General features: G+C 50.8%; 1 protein-coding gene across 2 annotated transcripts in view; it reads right to left on the bottom strand.

Moving 5' to 3' along the window:
• ALPK3 (alpha kinase 3) overlaps positions 1-19485 on the bottom strand; it is a 33145-nt gene that overhangs the window by 4452 nt on the left and 9208 nt on the right. Inside the window, exons 2-7 of one of the 2 annotated variants that reach the window (XM_086620439.1) lie at positions 19257-19295; positions 15903-16024; positions 8248-8365; positions 5901-6933; positions 2679-2694; positions 451-2289 (exon numbers count right to left, since the gene is read on the bottom strand). In XM_086620439.1, coding sequence (XP_086476565.1) covers positions 451-2289; positions 2679-2694; positions 5901-6933; positions 8248-8365; positions 15903-16024; positions 19257-19295 — 3167 coding nt within the window. Of the gene's footprint in view, positions 1-450; positions 2303-2678; positions 2695-5900; positions 6934-8247; positions 8366-15902; positions 16025-19256; positions 19296-19485 lie in introns of both variants that reach the window. The other variant, XM_086620438.1, reaches the window with a different exon arrangement.

The raw sequence follows: 19485 nt of genomic DNA, 5'->3' as shown, positions 1-19485 counted from the left end.
CCTGGCTCCCGCAAGCACGTCAGCACCAGGATTATGCCTTTTCCAATTCAATGCCGTGAGGGATCAAATTAGCATTGAGCACGGAGGTGGAAAAGGAGCGTGCACCCCGCTGATGCCCACTGGACACCCAGCCGGCATGCGGCATGGTGAGGACCAGGACATGCAGAGCAAGAACAAGAGGATTATATGATTCCTTTGGCCAGGGAAGTCCAGGCTGTGGAGACAGCCAGTCTCAGCGCTGCTGCCTCTCACATTCACCTGCCCTCCCTGTGCTGGGGAAGAAGTCTTGGGGCAGACTTTTGGCTTTCACGCAGCCAAAGGGCGATGCTGAAAACCCCACAAATGCACAAAACTCACGTGGCCCCAGCTGACTATCACTGGCTCAGTTGGCCAGGCTCCCTGTGTAGGTGACAAGGAAACGTACTTCATGGGGATTACCTCTTCCCTTACCTTTAAACGGGTTATTTGCTTTCTTGGACTCTGCTGGCTGTGCTTCTGGCTTAGCATCTTCGGGGTCCTCATGGTCAGCACTGCTGTCACCTGTGGGCTCCTCATACAGCTTAGGAACCTCCAATGTGGCCATCTTCCTCGTGAGGGTTGGCGAGCGTTGCTCTGCAGGAGAGGATGGAGCCGGGCCAGGTGACTGCAGGAGGGCTGCGGTCCTCCTGGATTGCCGTGGCGAAACGGTAGGACTTCTCATGTGCCCTGGGCTCTCTGGGGTTGCCTCCCCCTCCTCCTCCACCTGCTTGGTTTTTGGCAGGTATATTTTGCGCCGGGCTCCAGAAGCAAGCTCCTCTGGCGTGGCGCAAGGTAGCACCGCCGGAGGGTCACCAGGGCTCTCTTTTTCAGGGCTCGCTGGAGGCAAATTGTAAATATTACTAGGAGGCTGCAACACTCCTGCTGTTGGCACGCTGCCCACCACGATGGAGGGCACAGAGAGCTGGGGTGGCCCCTCCGCCTCGGGAGCGACCCGGGTATGTCTCTTTGGTGGCACAGGTCTGCACGCCAGCATTTCCTTGCTGGTAACGAATTCCTCGTTAATCATGCCTGTGATCCGCCTGGATGTCCTGGGGGTCAGAGGCAAGTTCTCTGCTGTCTGGAAGAGCTGATTGTTTTGTACCTTTTCCAAAACTTTCCTTGAGGTGCGGGGGCTCAGGCCTGCAATGCCTATCTCTGGGAGCATGACTCCCTCTGCATCGGGCTGCTCCCTGTCCCTGGGCTCTGTGTCTTCTTTCATGGCATCCTTGCTGCTATCTGACATTTTTAAAAGCAGCAGCAGATAGTTCTTCAAGGAGGAAACAAGGTTTTTGTGCTGCATCTTCTCCTCCAGAGACATGTCCTGAGGTCTCTTGGGGCTAGGCAGGACCAGCGGTACTTGTGGCTGAACCTCAGCACCTCCTTCGAAAGTGCCTGAAGGTGCTGCTGGTTCCTGATGCAGAGCTGTGGCTGTTTGCTCTCCTCCTGCCATCCCCTGAGGTCCCACGGGCACCGGTTTGGTGCTCTCCTCCCCTAACACGCTGACTGAAAAATCTTCTTGTGGGGAAGATCCATATGCTTTTTTGATTTCAGTTTCTCTGCTTGCAGGAGGCAGCAGCTGGGCTCCAGATGGGACCTCTCCTGCTGTGACCTCCATCCCTGGGGCACCGTGAGCTGCAAGCAGTGCCTCCTGAGCCACCGGCGTACTTGCTGCAGGAGCAGGAAGCGACTCTTCCTTGGCAAGTTGAACTGAAGCAGGAGCTGGTGTTTCAGCCTCCTGATGTCCCAAAGGTGTCCCTCCCACCTCCCTGTGTGCAGCCCTGGGAGATGGTTCTGCTGCCACACTCCCTCCTGCCTCTCCACCAGGATGGCTTCCGGACAGGTCTGCTCCTGCCTCTTTGCTCTTCCCACCTTTGACTGCTGTCTGATGTGTGGTTTGCTCAAAAGGAGTGTTTTCTCCAGGCTTTGAAGGACTCGATTTCTTTAGCAATGGCTCTTCCTCATCTTGGCTTTTGTCCTTGTGATTTAACAGTCCTTGTTGAGTCTCTCTGCCCTCGAGAGCATGGGAATGTCCTTCTGCCTGCTTCCTAGAGAGAGGGTGCTCCTTGCTGGACTGCACGCGATCTGGAGAAGGTGCCGGTGCCTTTGTTGGCTCCTGAGGCCTCAGCCGAGGATTTGTCCTTTTCCCAGCCCCCCTGGTCTCCTGGCAGACAGGCATCTCTTTCCTGAGCTCCTCTGACTTATTAGCTTGCTGACCAGTCTCTGCGATTGGACCAGACACTGGGCGTTTTAGGTCACTAGCAGACCGTCCCACTGTTGTTGCAACCTAGTCAAAAAAAAAGAAAATAGAAAATTAGCATCATTTTACTGCCTGGGTCTGCTCAGTGGTGCTTGTGGTCCATCTGTACCGTATGGCACTGCCCAACTTCTGCTTGGGTCACAAGTATTAACCTGGTATGGCTGATACTCACTCATCCAGGGCCTCCTGGCTTCGCCATCGTCCCGCAGCAGTGCGTCCCACAGCCCCTGTCATGCTGCACAAAACGTTTTCTCGTTTAATTGGCTTCGACTCTTCTGCCTTTCAGTGCCTCGGTCGCGCACAAAGAGGCAGGAGATCTGCCTCTCTAAAACATCAAATGGCTTTTAATTCAACATCCTCTGACATGGTGCCTTCCCAAGGAGCAAAACTTCCCCGTTTTCACCCGCCGTTGCCGAGACCTTGTATGATTTCCTTGCTCTTTTTTAGGACCCAGTGCTCCCCCTACACTATATCTGCCATCCCCGCTCTGAGACGGGGCGATCGGCATGTCACACACGGCCTGGATGAGGCTGCCCAAATGATTTACAGCGAAACCGTACACCGTGACGTTATCTGCGCTATGCGACCATCCTGTTTCTTTGACATTCGGGAAGCTCAAATGTTTCCGACCGCAGCTGCACACCAGCAGACGTTTCAGCAAGCTGCCCGCTGTGACGGCTGAGTTTTATCCCGAGGAGATCTGGTGAAATCCTCTAGCCGAGGGGCACTACCTATTTTTGTAGGATAAGGCTCAGGGGAGGCAGCGAGGCCGTTGACAGACGCTGTGCTTGGCTGATGCTCAGCTAGCAGCTTTGGGACAATTGCATGGGAACGGGGCATGCACCCAACAGGTTCCTCTTCCATCCCAGAGGATCTGCTACTAAGGATTTCCTCCTGAGGTCTCTGACCTGAGTTTTAAGCCTCCAAAATGAGGTCCATGGGAAAGGAGGGCTGTGGAGCTTAGCCCTTCTGTTTTGTGCCACTTTGGCTTTGTTTGAATGCTTGGAAAATTCAGGAAAGGTAATGCTGGGCAAGGCCTTCTCCACGCAATTGTTACAGCAATGTGAACATCAGACAACTGGAGTCGGAGGAGAAGCGTTAGAGGTGACATTCCTGCTCACAAAATGCAAGTTTGCTTCCTTGGTAGACCTCAAAGGATGCCAAAGGCCAGGCAGTTTCTGTCTCCGCACATGGCATACGCAGAAATAGGGCCCCAGTTCATGGGCTTGCACAGGCAGCCCCAAATGCCACATGCCCCTGCTGCTCTTCCCCTGGAGCCACGTCCCTAGCCTAGGGCTGAGCGTCACAACACAGACCATCCCAGTGTTAGGGGATCTCATCCCATCTCATCCCTCTCCTCCAGAGTATCCCCTCTCAGGCTTAAAAAGTTTTATTTTAAGAGACGGATGGGCTTCATGCAGCGAAACCCCCCTGCATTCTACCATAGTATTTGGTCCTCCATGGAACAGAAAGGGATGGGGATAGACACAGCCCAGTCTAGCTGCAGGGCCAGCCCTGGTCCCTCTGCTCGGTGGGCTGAGCAGCACAGTGCCCAAGGGGGTTGGAGGTGGACCAGGGCTGGTGGTTCACAGATGGATGCGTAGAAGCAACTCTACGCAACAGTGCTGGTCAATGGGGAAATCTCTTTGGCTGAAGAGGACTTGGGGCTTGGGGGAAATTTGGTTATCATTGGTGCACGAACCAAAGCTTATTCCGAAAAGCTTTCTGGGAGCTTCTCAGAAAAGCATCTGTCCTTAAGTAATTGTAAAACACCCAAATTAGGGGCATATAAAAGAAATATAATAAAATCATCGGTTTTAAGGTTAGGCAAGAGTGATCATCATGGAAATCCACTTTCTTGTCTGCTTTTGTGCATGAGGATGTTCAGAGCCTGGCTGCAGTCTGGCATTTTGCAAAGTTTTTCTGCTTCGGATAAATCCAGCTCAAAAGAGATGTCCTGAGCGTGAGGCCCAGCTAGGTCCCAAGGCCGGGAAAACACTCATGCTACGACCTTGTCTTGTCCAATGGAAAGACTCAAAACGAAAAAGACAAGCAACCCGTGTCCTGAGGAGTGAAAACATCCTCAAACACATCCAGAGCCAGCTTTAAAGGGCTTTAAAATAGCTTATTTGCTCACACAAAAGCCTGAGCACTTTCCCCAGCATCATCAACTAGCTGAAGCATTCAAATTCAAATCAGAAGCATTCTCTTTTGTCTACTCAAAGGCACACCAGCTGACAAGTTAGAGGTTTCCCTCTGTGAGTGGGTTTTTGAAGAGGAAAATACCTTGATGCTTGTCAAAGGCTCAGGGATGATAGCCCAAGCCTGACTGCTACACATCAACACTTTCCACCCTCCTTAAGAGCAAGGGGCGTAAAAATAAACAGAGAGGGAGAAAACGAATTGCTTTGCCATGGGCTTACATCCACAGCAATAATTTCTACAGGAATATGTGGTGCTGGTGGGTCAGGTTAAAGATGGGTTCAGGGTGCTGCACTGTGGAGAGGAAAGGACCAAGATGTTCACTTCACTGCATAACGCAGCAGGTTTCTTACCAGTAAACAGTGCTCCTACCTGTGGCTAAAGAAATCTAGAAGAGGAAGAACGAAAATTCTTTTCACTGGAGCACCCAGCAGTCCCACTTTCTGTACCGTGCATGTTTCCACATCCTGAAGTACTTCATTACCTACCGAGGGAGATGTGCTGCACCCGGAGCACCTCCTCTGATAGCCTTGGTCTGTACTGAAAGCGTCCACCTACCATAGCTCAAACGTGAAATCCTGACGGCACCTGCAAATTGGACTTGGAGAATCTTTTACCACAGAAAGGATCATTAAAGAAAAAAGGAGGGAGGGGGGAAATGAAGACTGGTGGCTTCCAGTCTAATATTTTCATGGAAAATGCGTCAGGTTAGGTGACAAAAATAGAAGTTGACTAAAAGATGCAGTGAGCGTCAGGAGCAGGTGCTGTGCCCTGGCGCTGCGTCGCCACCACTATGAGTCTTGCAACGGAGTTTTTCCAACAGGGAAGAGCCAAAAAATAGCCCAGATCTACTGTATACATGTTGCACTGTAAACAAAATTCAACTGCCTGGCGCAGCTCACGTGGGGTACCTGGCACGCCGCGCTCATTTGCATGGGGGCTCATTAAGCTCTGGCTGGAGCTGCGGCTCGATTGCAAAGCTGGACAGATGTCATCGGTCTGGCTGCCGGTCGTACACACCAGGCCCCCACCCCCAGCTATGAATAGCCGTTCAGTGCTCCCTGCCGAACTGATTTGGAAACATTTCGCATGAGGTCAGCCTGCCGATTAAACAGGAGAGCTCACAGCGTGCCCGAGGCCACCCAGAGACCAGCTGCTCGGCTGGAGGGCCCTGGCGTACATCTCTCCTCACCACCTCATCTGACATTTACTTGGAGATGGGGTGGAAGCTCTGCGCTCTGGGCACACAAAGGCCAGAAAACCCTTTTTGCTGGGGGCTGTTGCCCGTGGAGACCTACGAAGCCTCGGCAGCAGATCCCGTGGGGCACAGACAGCCTCCCAGGGCTGGTGCCACAATACATCCGTGTGGCACGAGTATTTTCTCGTTGCAACCCCTGCGTTGGCCGCTTTCCACCCTAGTTACCTCTGAACCGAAGGCTTTGTTTCCCTCCAACTTCTGCGCTTGGTGCTGGCCTCTGTGTCCCTCGGACGGCGCGGGTCCTGCCTCCGACACCTCTGAGGACGACGGAGCATCCTCTGCCTGCCTGCTGACTGCCGCAGGCTGCAGGGCAGCCTCGCTCGCAGCCTCTTCTTTGGCTCCTGCCTCCTCCTTCCCTGCTGCCGGCGCCACTTGCTTGTCGAAATACATCTCTTTCAAAGAGAAGTGCACATCGCCGTTGATATTAGTGTCCCGATTCACAGCTTTCCCGGGCTCTTTGGTTTTTGGACTGCTTTCCGCTTCTTGATCGTTTGCCACCCTCAAACGCACATTCCTGCGTAAGGGGACAGGAGGGGCAAACCTTGGATTTGTAGAGGGGTTGGGCCTGTCTCGCCCACTTTCTTCTCGCTTGGAAACGTCCTGCTTTGCTGGTGGAGGAGCCTCCACCTTCTTTTTCTTTTTAGCTGCGGAGTCTTTCACCGTTGGCTTAGTCGTTAGGTCCTCTACCGTCTCGTAGATGTACGCGAGAAAGCTGTTCCCGTTCTCCTCCACGCTTTCCAAAGAGGCATCTCCATTGGTGGTCACCTCTGCTTTCAAAGGCGCTATCAGTTTGTTTGGAAAGCCCGTCATCGCACCGACCGTCTGCTCCTTCGGCTCGGCAATATCCTCATGTAATCTGGACTGAGAGTCAGCGACGTGCACTTTTGCTGCATCCTCCTTCTCCCATGGAGAGGCTCCTGACTGGAGATTCAGATCCCTGGCCAGTCTCCGCTTTCTCTGGAGCCTATCGGGGCTCATTCCTTGCAACTTCTCCACCTCCACATTTTCTTTCCCTCGTTTCTTGCCCTGCTCGATCTCTCGCAGCTTTTCTTCAGCTTTTCTCTTAATTTTGTCAAACCACTTCTGATGGATTTTGAACTCCGTCATGGTTCCCACTTCCAGCACACCAGAGCAGGACACAATGCCTTTGTGATTTCTAGCTGAGGCCTGGTAAATGCCCGCATCTTCTTCTTGGCACCTGGAAACCAAAAGCTCTGCATGAGACCTCCCCAGGCACTACAGCTGGGCACACAGGCATGCACAGTCTCCTGCTTCTTGCTCCAGAGGGGCCAGAAGACGAAGACACGGCCCTTGAGGTGCCCACAGTAGGTCTGGATGCCTGGGGCTGGCCTCCCTCCTCAGGCTCTGAGTGTTCTCAGCACTAGCAGATAAGCAAGTTGGACTTTAAATCAGTGCCCAGCTCCTCCCTGGGCTGTAACTCTGATAAGAGAGGACTATGATGGAGGAGGAACAGCTAGCACCAGGCTTCCTGACCATTCTTGGCCATGTTCCTCTGTAGGATCTTCTCCTCTCAGCTCTTCACAGTCTACATGACATTTCTGTTCTTCCTCCACCCTACTGCCTTACCGAAGTCTTTCCACCTCAATTCACAGGCACCAGCACAAGCATGTGCATGCCATCTCTGCTGTCACCCCAGGAGACGCCTGGCCCATGGAGATCCCTGCTCCTGTGAGAGGTGAGCCAGCCTCTGATGGAAACCTGGAGCACCCTGGGGTGGTAGAAAAGCCCAGGCTAGAAGCACGAGGGTAACAGGACTATCTGCAATACCAACATTCTGCACTTTCAGACAGTGCAGCACCTGTCTGACATCTCAAACCCAGGACTCGAGGTGCAACAGGTCTCCGCTTGCTGGGGACACAGTGTGCCTGGCTCTCCAGGAACACAGTCCTTGTTTCGAGTTAAAAGAAGCTGGTAGTCAGGGCTGGATAAAGGAGGCCCTTGGCTGCACCAGTTGAGTGCCAAGGCAGCCCTTGCTTTCCCTGACCTCATGGTGAGAGCTAGGAAAGGCCCTCCAGCAACAGGGCTGCAGCCCCTTCCCCTCTTTGCCCTTGCTTAGGACACTTGTATGAACTGTTTCTGTCCTTGTCCTGCCTGATCTCCTGGACCATCATCCTGGAGGCAGCCAGTGCTTTCCCTTCGCTCACTTTTGTCCAGCCCTAATGCTCAGCTCCTGTCTGGTGCAGCCATAGCACGCTGCTATCAGCACTGGAAGGCTCCAGAGAGAGGAATTTCTCCTGACCTTCCTCTTCCTTCCAGCACAGCAGCTATCTCTGGATGCAGTAATGGATCTCGTACTGATGTGATCAGGGAGACATCAGAGCGAAGAGCTGAAGGGGAAGGGACAGCTGGGAACATCACAATGGGGAGCAGAAGGGGCCAGCGCGGGTGCTGGGGGGGGGGATCGCTGCTGACATCCAGCTCCTCCAAATACTGAAAACACGCTCAGAGCTCCCATCACCAAATCCAGCCACTCTCCAGCTTCTTTACTCACTTGTACAGCTGCAGGGTGTGGCGATTTCCATGACGGAATATCTCATACTTGGGTAAGCCACAGTAGCGGTCCATCTCTTTATCATCCTTATACCACGTCACCTCCGGCTGCGGGTATCCTGGGGAGGAGACGGATGGTCACACGTCAGGGTGCGAAACATTGCCACCAGTAGCACAGCAAGCCTGCTCCCGCCAGGACAAGGTATCAACAGCAAAACGAAAGGCTCCGGCAGAATAGGATACATGTTATTCTGGGCTCACCGCGTTCTTTAGATCACACAGCAGAAAAAGTATTGTGAGTGGAAACCTGCTGGGCTTGTCCAAGTCTTTTATCACTCCTAGGGCTATTTTTGAGAAAAAAATCCCAGCACTTCATTCCTGAACAGAGAGGAGTGGATCACACGGTCATCTCCTGTAACACTTGCCAGGAGGAGAAGGTGAGCATACTGTCAGTTTTATACGAAGAGGCATGTTTTGATGAGACCAAGGCTAAGGTTAGAAAACAGGCATTCGCCCCTCCATGGAGCTCACAGCATTTCGCTAAGTGTCACAGCCTGTAAGCTGATCCAAAAGTTTCCATCGAACAGAAACAACCTTGATTGCATCACAGCCAGCTTGGTGTCCTACAAATGTCACTTGACAACAGATGTCACCTGCCTTTTCAGTAGAATGACATCAGGATGTGTGTGACTGGCTGGCTAGCAGGCTGGGCACGCAGCTACATTCCCCGCCACCAACAGCAGTGGTGGATCAGCACTGAGTGCCCTACATGGACCAGTGCTAGCCATAGCCCTCATCTCCCTCCGGCAGCAGCTCCAGTTTAGAACAAGAGCAGTCTTCCCCTGAAAACTGCTTGAGCCAGTGGCCAGCATTGGTTCTCATACTTCACATGGAGCTCCCAGCACAGCCAAGCTGACCCTAAGGGCATGGGATAAAAGTTTCAATGATCACATCATGCCTCCGCTTAAACTGGTGCACTCAAAACTTTTTTGAAGCCCCGGGGCAGGTATCTGAAGCTTATCTCCTGCAAATGCCCTTTCTGGCTTTCCATGCTGCCAAAGTGAAGGAGCCCGGCACACTGCTCACCTCCACCAGTCCCCAAGGGTCTCCCCACCAGCCCTGGCACCCCTGAATGCAGCAGGGGGTCAGCTCTCATGGGCAGCCCTAGCGCAGGACTGGAGAAGGCTCTCCAGGAATATCCAAAGTGTCCAGACTCGATAGCTCTGAAGTGGAGAGAGGGCAGGGACGGAGCACTACCTACCTGTCCTGGATTCTTCCCAGCTGCCAACCCACAGGTTTCAGGGCTGACCAGGACCCTTTTCATCTCCAGGGTGAGGAGACTCCTACTTGCACCAGCCAGAGATGCTGGCAGCCTGCAGCCATGCCTGACACTGGGTTACACCTGCTCCCATGAAGGTCCCACAGTGGGAGTGAAAAACCAGGAGCAAAGACTCATCAGCAGGAATTCACCCTGGTTTTGGCCAATTCAGCATGTCTTTGACCAGCAAAGCAGCATATGCCAAATCTCCTTCTCATGTACCATTTGGTTCCCCTCACTCCAATCTGCTCTTCTGATACATTCCCTGTCCCTTTCTTGTTGGGGCTCTCCAGTGTCCTCAAAGGACTTAGTCCACTGGAACCAGATGGGGCTGGGGAAATAGTCTCAAAATAGTTTTCCTTTCCTGCTCTACTCCATGAACAACGGCCATCCCCAAAGCCCAGACAGCTCCGCAGACCAGATTTTACTCTATTATCTGCCTTCCCTCACTGAGGTCCCTTACCCTGCACTGCCCCTGGCATCTACCCTCTCCGTTGTCACTGCCTGTACATCTCTTGCATCCTTTGATGCCTCATTTCCCTCCCACTGCTGACATTGGCAGCTTTGGCTTTCTGCTGCTTAGTGCCTCGTTCCTCCTCTTCTGCAGGAAGCCAAGTCATGACTTTCTCCTGAAGCCCTTCCTGCAAGGCTCTCCATCCTCCCTTTGGTCTCTGTTTTACCATGACCTGCTCTTTGCTGCTGCTCTGGCCCTCCGAATCAGTTTTTAGAAGAAGTGCAAAGCCCTCAGATACTTGTGGCTGAAGCAAATGAGCCCTAAAGCACCCATTGGAGGAGGCCACAAGAGTACCCCAGTGATGGGATCACCAGGGATCAATTCTGCTGCTTATATTTTCCATAAACATTCTACTGGCTGTACTTGGTAGCAGCACCTTGGGCTGAATGAGCCTGTGGCGGTTTCTTTCCGCTCCAGGGACGAGGAACAAAACAATTTTCACACACAGCTCACACTTTGCCCAGAGCAATCCTACCCTTCCCAAGGGCTGTTCTGCATGTGAGACCTTCAGGAGGCCCCCACGGTTCATAACACAGGGAGTTGGCAGGTAGATTTCCCTAATACCCTGTGAACAGCAATCCCAGCACGTCATTCTGGGAACTGCAAGTGTAGCGTTTCCGAGAAGTCCTGTGATGTCCCCCCGTGGCCCCTGCAGTGATTCCTGTTCCCAGCTGACATCTGTTGGAAAGAGCTGCATTTTCTATAGCTGCAGAGTGCCTCGACGAAAGGCTTTTCCTCCTGTTAAGCCTAAACTCCCTTTGACCTATAGCACTTATGTCCTTGAGGCTACCTGCTCCCTACCAGGGGCTACCGCTGCACCAGCCCAGCGCAGGCAAGGAGGGACTAGCCCCGGCTGCACACTCCAGTCTGCAGCAAAAGGGAGCTACAGGAAAGCGCTGGCTGGAATTCTGCAGGCAGAGGGATGCTGAAAAGTTTCCCACCTCCCACGCAGTAACTGTGGCCCCAGCTGCCTGTTGGAACACCAGCCATCCCTCCCCAGGGGCTGTAACCGGAGCCAGGCAGGGGATGGAGAGATGGCTGCGCAGGGACAAGGCAGTCCGCTGGGGAGGGGAGCTGCTGCTGACACTGCAGGCATCCATTTTCAGGCTGCTGAGCGAATAAATTCCCCTGGTCCGAGGGGGGGTGGGGGGCCAGGCATCACTCCCGGCACATCCTCTGCAGCCACAACATCCACAGCTTGCCCAGCCACCATGACGGGCCAGTTTCAAGGTGGGACAGGGTGGCTGAGCCAAAGGCTCCATGGGCTGCAGGGCACTGGATGTCCACCCTTAGCATACGCGCGTTCCAAGGCAGCGCAGCCATTCATAAATCAGGCACTCGCCCTTCCGAAACCTGTCACTCCCGCAGACCCCCCGTGCAGCTGGTGCCAAGAGGGATTTGCCGGCAGCTGGTCCTCTGCGGCCACCAGCGAGTGCCCCGCAGTTGCAGACAGAGTGGTGCCGGGCGTTCCCGGGATGTCCGCTGCACATCTTCGAACCTAGCAGGAATTTTTTGGGAAGCGTGTCTTCCAGCAGCACAGCTCTAGCATGATGGCCAGCCACTCAAGGACGCAGGAGACTTTTCTGAGCAAGGATTTTTTTTTTTTCCCAAAGCTGTTGAAGCCCGAGAAGTCTTCAAAGCTTTGGTGACCTTATCCAAACCAGTTCTTGCAATAGCTATCCAGAATCACCCAGAGAAACTCTTTTTAAAGCAACTTTCTCTTTTTTTTAGATTTTTTTGTGGTAATGGTGAGTTATTTTTCTGAAACTTGGGAATGTGGAAAGAGTTTAGAACAATTACACATGATCTCCACAGTTTTCTGTTTCTGCTCTACACAAGCTGTGTGGAGTGGGGGGCTTCAGGCAGTTTTGAGAGGAAAAGTCATGGTAAGAGCTCACCCTTTCTGACTTTGTGGATTTAAACCTCCCCATCACCTGGACACAAGGAGGTTTTCCACAATGCTGACAGGAGGAACAGATAGTCACTAAGAGCAGCAGTTCCCCATGCCAACAGCCTGTGAGTGGTGCTCCTTCTCCATCCATCTTTTGCCCTGGCTGCCCTAGACCCAGGCATTCTCGTCTCCCACCAGCCTACACTCTGCTCTTGTACTCACCACCCCGTCCCCAAGTCCACCCCTCCACCCCTCTGCCAGCCCCTGCATTTCTTCAGACATCCTTCATCCCAGCATTTCTCTCTCATCCTTCAGACATCTCCCTAACAGGGCCATCATGGATGCAACAAGTTGAACTCCTTTATGCTTATTAAAATCCTCATCCACTAAGCGCGCGACTGTTGACTCACTTTACCCAAACTCTCTTCCCCAGGCCATGACCATAGCTTTTTTCCCCTCCGTAGCCCCACAATAAAACCAGACTGTTTCTGGGCACGTTGCTTTGTTCCCATGCCCTCTGGGGACACACTACTCAACACAGCGCAGATGCCTACGTTGATCAAGCACATGTGTAGCATGGGAGAGGTACCAGGCTGGACACTTCTTCAGCACAAGCACTGACCCATGAAGGGAGTGATGGGACCGAGGTACTGAGGTGATGATTTGGGTAGCCAGGCCAGAGGGGTTGAACCTGCCTAAGGAGGCCCGAAATAGTGCTGAAGAGGCAGCTGTACAACAGCAGGCAATACCTGGTAGTGACATACAATGGTCTTGGCTAGATCCAGTCATCACCCCTCCCAGATGGCCACATTCCCTAACAAGCAGTCACAGACCCAGCCTCTTCATCCAAACCCCCACATTTCAACGGCCGACGTCTCTCCTTCCCAGCCAACACTATTCACAAATCACTGAAAAGTTGTAAAACCATTGTAGCAGCACCTCCAGTAAAGGCCACTTTCTGGGAAGGATCTGTGATGACCCCTGAGATCCTGAAGTCCAGAAGGACCCACCAAGGAAAACACTTGGTGCAGACAAGCACAGTGCGCTCTGCTCCGTAAGAAACTGCAGAGTAAATGGAAATTTCCTTGTTCCCTTTTTCACATCTCAGAACAAAGGATAAACTAATTTTATCTAAAAAAGAAAACATGTCATAACCGATGCAGGATTTGACCCAAAACAATCAAATCAGACATACTGGGGACTGACAGCAGGCAGAACTAAGCAACTGGAGGAAAGGAGGGTTTGTGCAACCACTCGAGAGCATCAGGAAGTCTGCCTCTGCCTGACTTGTGTTTTTCTTTCCTGCACCACCCAGCACATTTTGGAGACTGGCTCTTCAAACACTTAAATCTCAATGCCTTCCTAGGACATGCCCAGTAAGCCGCTGGTATTCACAGATACGAGACTAACCCTGTAACTCTCGTTATGGGTCAAGAAGCAGCAAAAAAAAAAATTAAGATGTTATTGTAGGTCACGTATCCATATTTGGGGCTTGAGAGTCAAAACAGGAGCAGCTGACAGTCCTCCCTTTACCTCCTGCAAGTCTACGAACCAAAGTGTCCCTGGACTCCAGCCACAGCAGTGGGACTGAGCAGGTTCTGCTTTGGTCACTGGCCAGGGATGCAACCACCACTTCCTTTCCCCCCATAATATCTCCCAGTTGAATGTAAACAGCATGGCAGGGGGAGATATCTGAACTACCGATCAGACTTTGCAGTCAGTTTGCTTTCCACCTCATGCTCCTCTCTCCTAAAGAGATCCACAGGACCACAAGGAAGAGATGACTATATGGCATAGGTGGTCCAGGCAGCTTTTAAGGACGTTTCCACGAAAATTACTAATTTTGTAGGTCATTAATTCAAGTACATAAAGACATCCCCCAGTCTAGTTTACCAGGTACAAAAATACTGCGATAGGTTACACACTGAAAATGCTCATTTGACACTTTCCTTCACTTGAGGAGAAAATAAGACCAGTATCAGGTCAAGTTTTCAACTTGATAATACACCAGGTTGTGCTACACAGCACCAGCAGGTCATCCAAAACTGGAAGGCAGCGTCCTGCCTACCAAGAGTAAGGGTGGACTGCAGGAAGGGCTACAAACCCAACAGAGAACGTATCTGTCTTTAGACATTGATACTTTGATTTTGGTACAAGCAGAGGAGGTTATTCCCTAGCAGCATGTCTGCTGCACAATATACAGTGAAGAGTTTCTCTAGCTTTTCCAGGAGAGGTGCTGGAAAGGACATGGACATGGCATTTACCAGGCTCTCTTGGTGGAGCTGACTAAATAATCTCTCCTCTCTCCTCTGGAGATGAAACTGAGCATGTTGGCATCACACGTGCCGGGTACCTCCCAGCCTGTCATCTATCCAGTCTAATGGTGAACTAGAGCTCAGCTGCACAAACACACCTCTCATCTTGACAAAGCCCACTTGAAGCTGATGTTATCATTTGGACTTTGTAGGCCATGAAGTTTGGTAGAGGGAACTGTCAGCTTCAAGTTGCAGTTGGTGAAGACTTAAGCCAGTGAGAGAAACCAGGACTAGACGCTTTAAAAGGGACAAGAAATCCTGAAAAGGAGAGCAGTGCCACCCCATGTCCTTGCAGTAAGCAGTCATGCTTTGGGTCTGCAGCACTCCTACACTTTCCAGCAAGAGGAGGTGGAAGAGAGAATTTTATCTGCTTTTACTCAGGATTTCCTATCAGATCTAAACATCACTGATTTTTTGACTTCTGACACTCACGGCTTGCAGAATGGTGAGTTCCAAGCTACTGCACAATATACCAAGCTTTTGCTTTCAGAAAACTTTAATTGGGAAAGCTCTTCTAATGAATCACTGAGGGGCAGGGCTTGGAGGTATCTCTCTAGCAGCCCACTTTTGCCTTCGAAGCAGGAAGTGGTCTGCTGAAGTTAAGCATCAATCAAATCAACATATCAGTTGTACTCCTGCAAGTTCAGAAAGCCAGACCTGTAAAACAACTGAATCCATGTGAGAAAAGCCAAAAAATTCAAAGCTGGCAGCTCTCAGAAGGGCTCAATCTGTGTGTCCTGGTGCACAGCTTATTTATAGCATGTTTCTAACGGCAAACTAGATTTCCTAAATCTTAGGAAAGTCTTGGTCCTTGTGACTCTGACTCAGAGGCTCACTGGAGATACCCTCCTCCTTCCAAAACTTACGTAGTTGTTTAATGTCTCTCACTGAGCAACCTGTCGGAATAAACAACATGTGCAGCATCAGGAAGGATCACAGAGTTGTAAACAAGTGCATGCTATGGAAAAAAAGGGGGTTTAGAGTCTCTAATTTAAAGGACAAAAGCTCGTCAGCAAAGGAGCCTCTTGCCTTTGCACCAGTGCACTGCCATGCCACGACACCACAATGCCCTCTTTTCCAGCTGCCCCTTCTCCTCTTATTGGCCTAACCCCTTCCTGCCCTAGGTTAGATTTGAGCTCATTGGGCAGAAATCAGGTTTTATTGCAGATGTTGATGCACACAGAAGTTTATCACTGAGGAAAATGCAGCTGCACTCTAACCATTTATACAGGCAGCAAAGCAAGCCAGAGTTGGGTCCGGTATGACAGCCTTAGTCTTCAAACTGCAGATTCCTGAGTTATGGAGCCCAGGATTAGCAGAGATTAGGACAATAAAATGTAGCTGGGCCAAACAGTAACCAGCATATTCTGTTTTCTGGTCTTTAATTTGCCTTGTTTGAGATGTTAGGTTATGTCTTTGCCTCTTTCAGTCTCAAGAGTTTCCCCCCCACCCCTTAAATTAAAGCTGAAATCATCATGCAATGGCTGCACCTTTACTCGGCAGTCTCACAACAGCAGACTTGTTAATGCGTTGCCTTGTTACGGCTTGCTCTAGGGTTCAACTAGCCCACGGCCAGCAAGTGAGGCAGGACCAGTTTATTCACTGACGACACTGTTACCTGTCACTATGCACGTGAATTTAGCATCAGAGTCCTCGGACACAGAACGGGATTTGATAGTGGTTTCAAATAGTGGCTGGGTTTCCTCCGTCAGCTGAGAAATGATTGCGCAGAAGGTGCTCCTGGAAGATTCAAGAAGCATTTCTTAGAGATCAAAGTACTAGAAAAATCAAAGGGTCCCCTTCCTGTCTCGCCTCAGAGCCTGCGTTCTGGTTGTAAATGCCCTCCTTCCCTCCCATCATCCCTACACTAGGTTGTTCACAAGTCCAGTACGGTGTCAGGGTATTTGACTCTTTTTCCACTCCTAAGATGACTCTGTCACTTTGAAGTGTCATCTGGGAGATGTTCCCTTTGTCTTAGCCCTTATGGCTATCGAGGTAATGAATGTTGAGAACCATTTTAGTTCTTGATCACACCAGAACATTTCTTTGATGAGCCAGCAGGCTCAAAGCAAGACCCTAGCAAAGTCAGCTTCACATTCCCGGTGTTGCACCGTCAGTGTTTCAAGTGTTGTTCTGTCCACTGGGATTTGACTTTATTTGTGAAGACTTCACATTGTGATTTCAGGCCAAGTGTGAACTGAACATGCCTTCTGAACACAGCAGCCCTCTACTGAAAGCTGTGAATTAAGAAAAACTGGAGGAGACCCTGAGCCTGGCTTGCAGCTTTCTGAGCTCAGGAACTGTGTGTGAAGCTGACACCCATTCCCTGTTTTACCTCTCTCACTGCTGTAGGTAGGCACTCACGCTACTTACTCCGTGTGTTTAGGCACTGACCTCGACCTTCAGGCTGGGACACCCAAACAGCCAGAACTATCCGAATAGTGCAATCTATGAAGCTCAAAAGTGGACCTTACATTCTCCAGGCATTTAAGCACTATTCAATGGTAGCACTACATCAGCGTATCCATACAGCACTGCCGACCCTGCTGGAGCGTCACCAAGAGGCCCCAGGAGACCTGGGCTTTCTTAAATAAAGGAAAATAATTCCAAGTTGGGTCTTCATTCAGATAGTGCTCTGGGGCTCTGGGGAGGGAAAAGCTGCTTCTTTCATTTTTCCCCTCTGCAATTGAAACACTACACATTTACACTAGGAGAGAGGACCCCAAGGTCTCAAGTGTAAGGATCTTAGGAGAAACAGCAAATATTGCAAGAGAACCAGTAGCTGGCAGCTCTACTTATATCGTTTTCAGCAGGGAAAGACATTCTTTAAACAAGTGATCAGCTTCTAAAGACATGCAAGAGGTGGAACAAACCCCCAAACCATTCCTGACACAGCTCCACCACGAGCAGAAGGGCTCATAACACGTGGTGAGGGCTCCATGAGGAGGACCCCGGCCTCACAAGCAGCCCCCGGCTTGCAGGCAGGATGCTGGTGCTGCTGCTACTCATGCTCTACCTGCTGAGGAAGCAGACTTGTTCAGGAAAAAAAAGAAAACACAAAAAAACCCAAACAAACCCACATTTAGCATGAACCCAGCAAGGTCAGGTGCACTGACAGGCTCTGCAGCAGGGACTGAACTGCGCACACGGCTGAGGGTGCCAGGATAGCTCCAGCCACAGCAACTGCCCATTTCATCCACCCAGAAAACTTACCTGGAGGCTGCAGTGCTACGATTTTCACTCTGGCTTCCTGCTAGAATGGGTTTGTAAGAGATGCAGGGAGATGAATCCCTGAGTAAAAAACAACTGGGACGCAGTGGGAGCCTCGTCTGGCTCCCAGGCACTTTGTGCTGGGTAAGGGTCCGGAACAGGGGAAGCCAGGGCTGTTGCAAACTTGACACATCTACTGACCGAGGGTTATAAGCACTGTCTATATCCAAACACACGTGTGGAATGGGGTAAAAAACATGCCACAGGTCAGACTTTTTTTGTAGAAATCAATGGTTCCCAGGATACCAGTCCTGGCAAGCAACTCTTCACACAACTACAGTGCCAGGAAAGGGCTGTGGGAGCCAACAGCTCTTTCAAACGAGAGAAACCTTTCCATACTCCAACCCCAGGAGAAAAAACTTCTATTTCCAAAGAGCAAGGCAGACAATCCCATCCCAAGGCAGTTACTGGTGGGTGTTTGATGGTCCTTTCAATATAGATCCTCAGCCCTAGACCAGTAAATGTCTTTTAGATCCACATAAGGAACTTCCCAAGCATCAATGAACATTTCTTACCCCAGCAGGAGAGCAACCAGATCAGCATCTTAAAAAAAAAGTGATGCGCACACACATAATGACACTCAGGACCAAGCTTAATCCCAGTACCATGCCACTGCTACCAGCAGGCAACACCAGGAATAAGCCCGTTCAGTGCAAATCCCAGGGAAAGGTGAAGTAACAGCAAAGGCTACTGAATGCTTTAGGAAAGCAGCGTCACCAGAAGCCGGGGGCTCCACAGGCACAGCGGGTGAATCAGAGGAGACTTGCCCAACGTACACTTGGCAGGAAGCCCTGGAAGGTCTATTGAATCTTTCAAAGAAACCATTGTATTAGTCACAGGGGGAGGGTCCAGAGGCTGCAGCGCTGTGGGGCTCTCAGCTGTCTCGCTCCAGCTGCAAGCAGACTCGTCCAACTCAAATTGCTTTCTAAACCAGTAATTCAGAGCGTTGGAGAAATCTAATACAAGGTGGCAGCTTCCTCCAGGCCTTCCTGAAGCTGCATCTTTGTTGCAGAAAAGCCCCCGGAAGAGGACACTGGCAATTCAGTAGCCTTTTTACGTTAAAGAGGGATTTCCATACAAAAGCAGCCTGCAGGAAAAGGAGATTTGAGAAGTGTTTTCCACTTCATCATGATTTTATCTTCCTGACTTTTTGGTTAGCAATCCCACAGCTATAGGGATGTTCTGGAGAAGCCTTTCCCTCCACCGTCATTCCTCTACCTGCTTCCGCAGCAAACCAGTCACACCAAATGATTTCCAAATGTGTTCTTTTTTCCAGAGGCAAAGCACAGCTCTACAAGTGCATTTCAGGGCAGAGTCCGAACGAATGAAGAACTTCACGACAAAGCACAGGATGGCAGGGGGAGGAGAAAATTTCTTCTTTGAAAGTCTCAGGGCAGGCACATGTAATTTTTTCATGTCTCTGTATGGAAGTCTCGCTTTAATATCAAGAAGTAGCTGAACACCCATCCTTTGGCTAAGAAAGACGAATATTTCTTGCACCTTAACAGGAATTACAGTGAACGTTCACTTCGCTGTCTGCAGGTCAAGCAAGTATTAGGGATCCAATCATGCAGAACGAGGCTGTTAGATCACTGCAGGGCTCTCTACTAATTAATTAGTACCAAAGCAGTACAGATTAATCACGTGCAGTCAGATTCAGCAAAGTGCTTGGTCAGAGCAGTTTAATGCAACGTAGTTTTACCTTCCTAAACTGGAGGGAGAGAATCTGCTGCTTGATAAGCTAAGCAAAAAACAGCATAAAAACCATTAGACAGAGAAGCATGGAGAGGAGCTGAAATAAACAAACCGTTACAGAGACGTATTAATGATGAGTCGTTTTGCGCAGGTCAGAGTTCCTATTAAAAGAAGGTACAGCTGCCTTACTCAGGCTGACTGCCAGGACGAGCAAGCCACATTGTCAGTTGAAATCA

The sequence above is a fragment of the Tauraco erythrolophus genome, chromosome 14 (assembly GCF_009769465.1).
Source record: "Tauraco erythrolophus isolate bTauEry1 chromosome 14, bTauEry1.pri, whole genome shotgun sequence".
Taxonomy (NCBI): domain Eukaryota; kingdom Metazoa; phylum Chordata; class Aves; order Musophagiformes; family Musophagidae; genus Tauraco; species Tauraco erythrolophus.
This window is presented reverse-complemented; position numbering and strand designations above follow the sequence as displayed.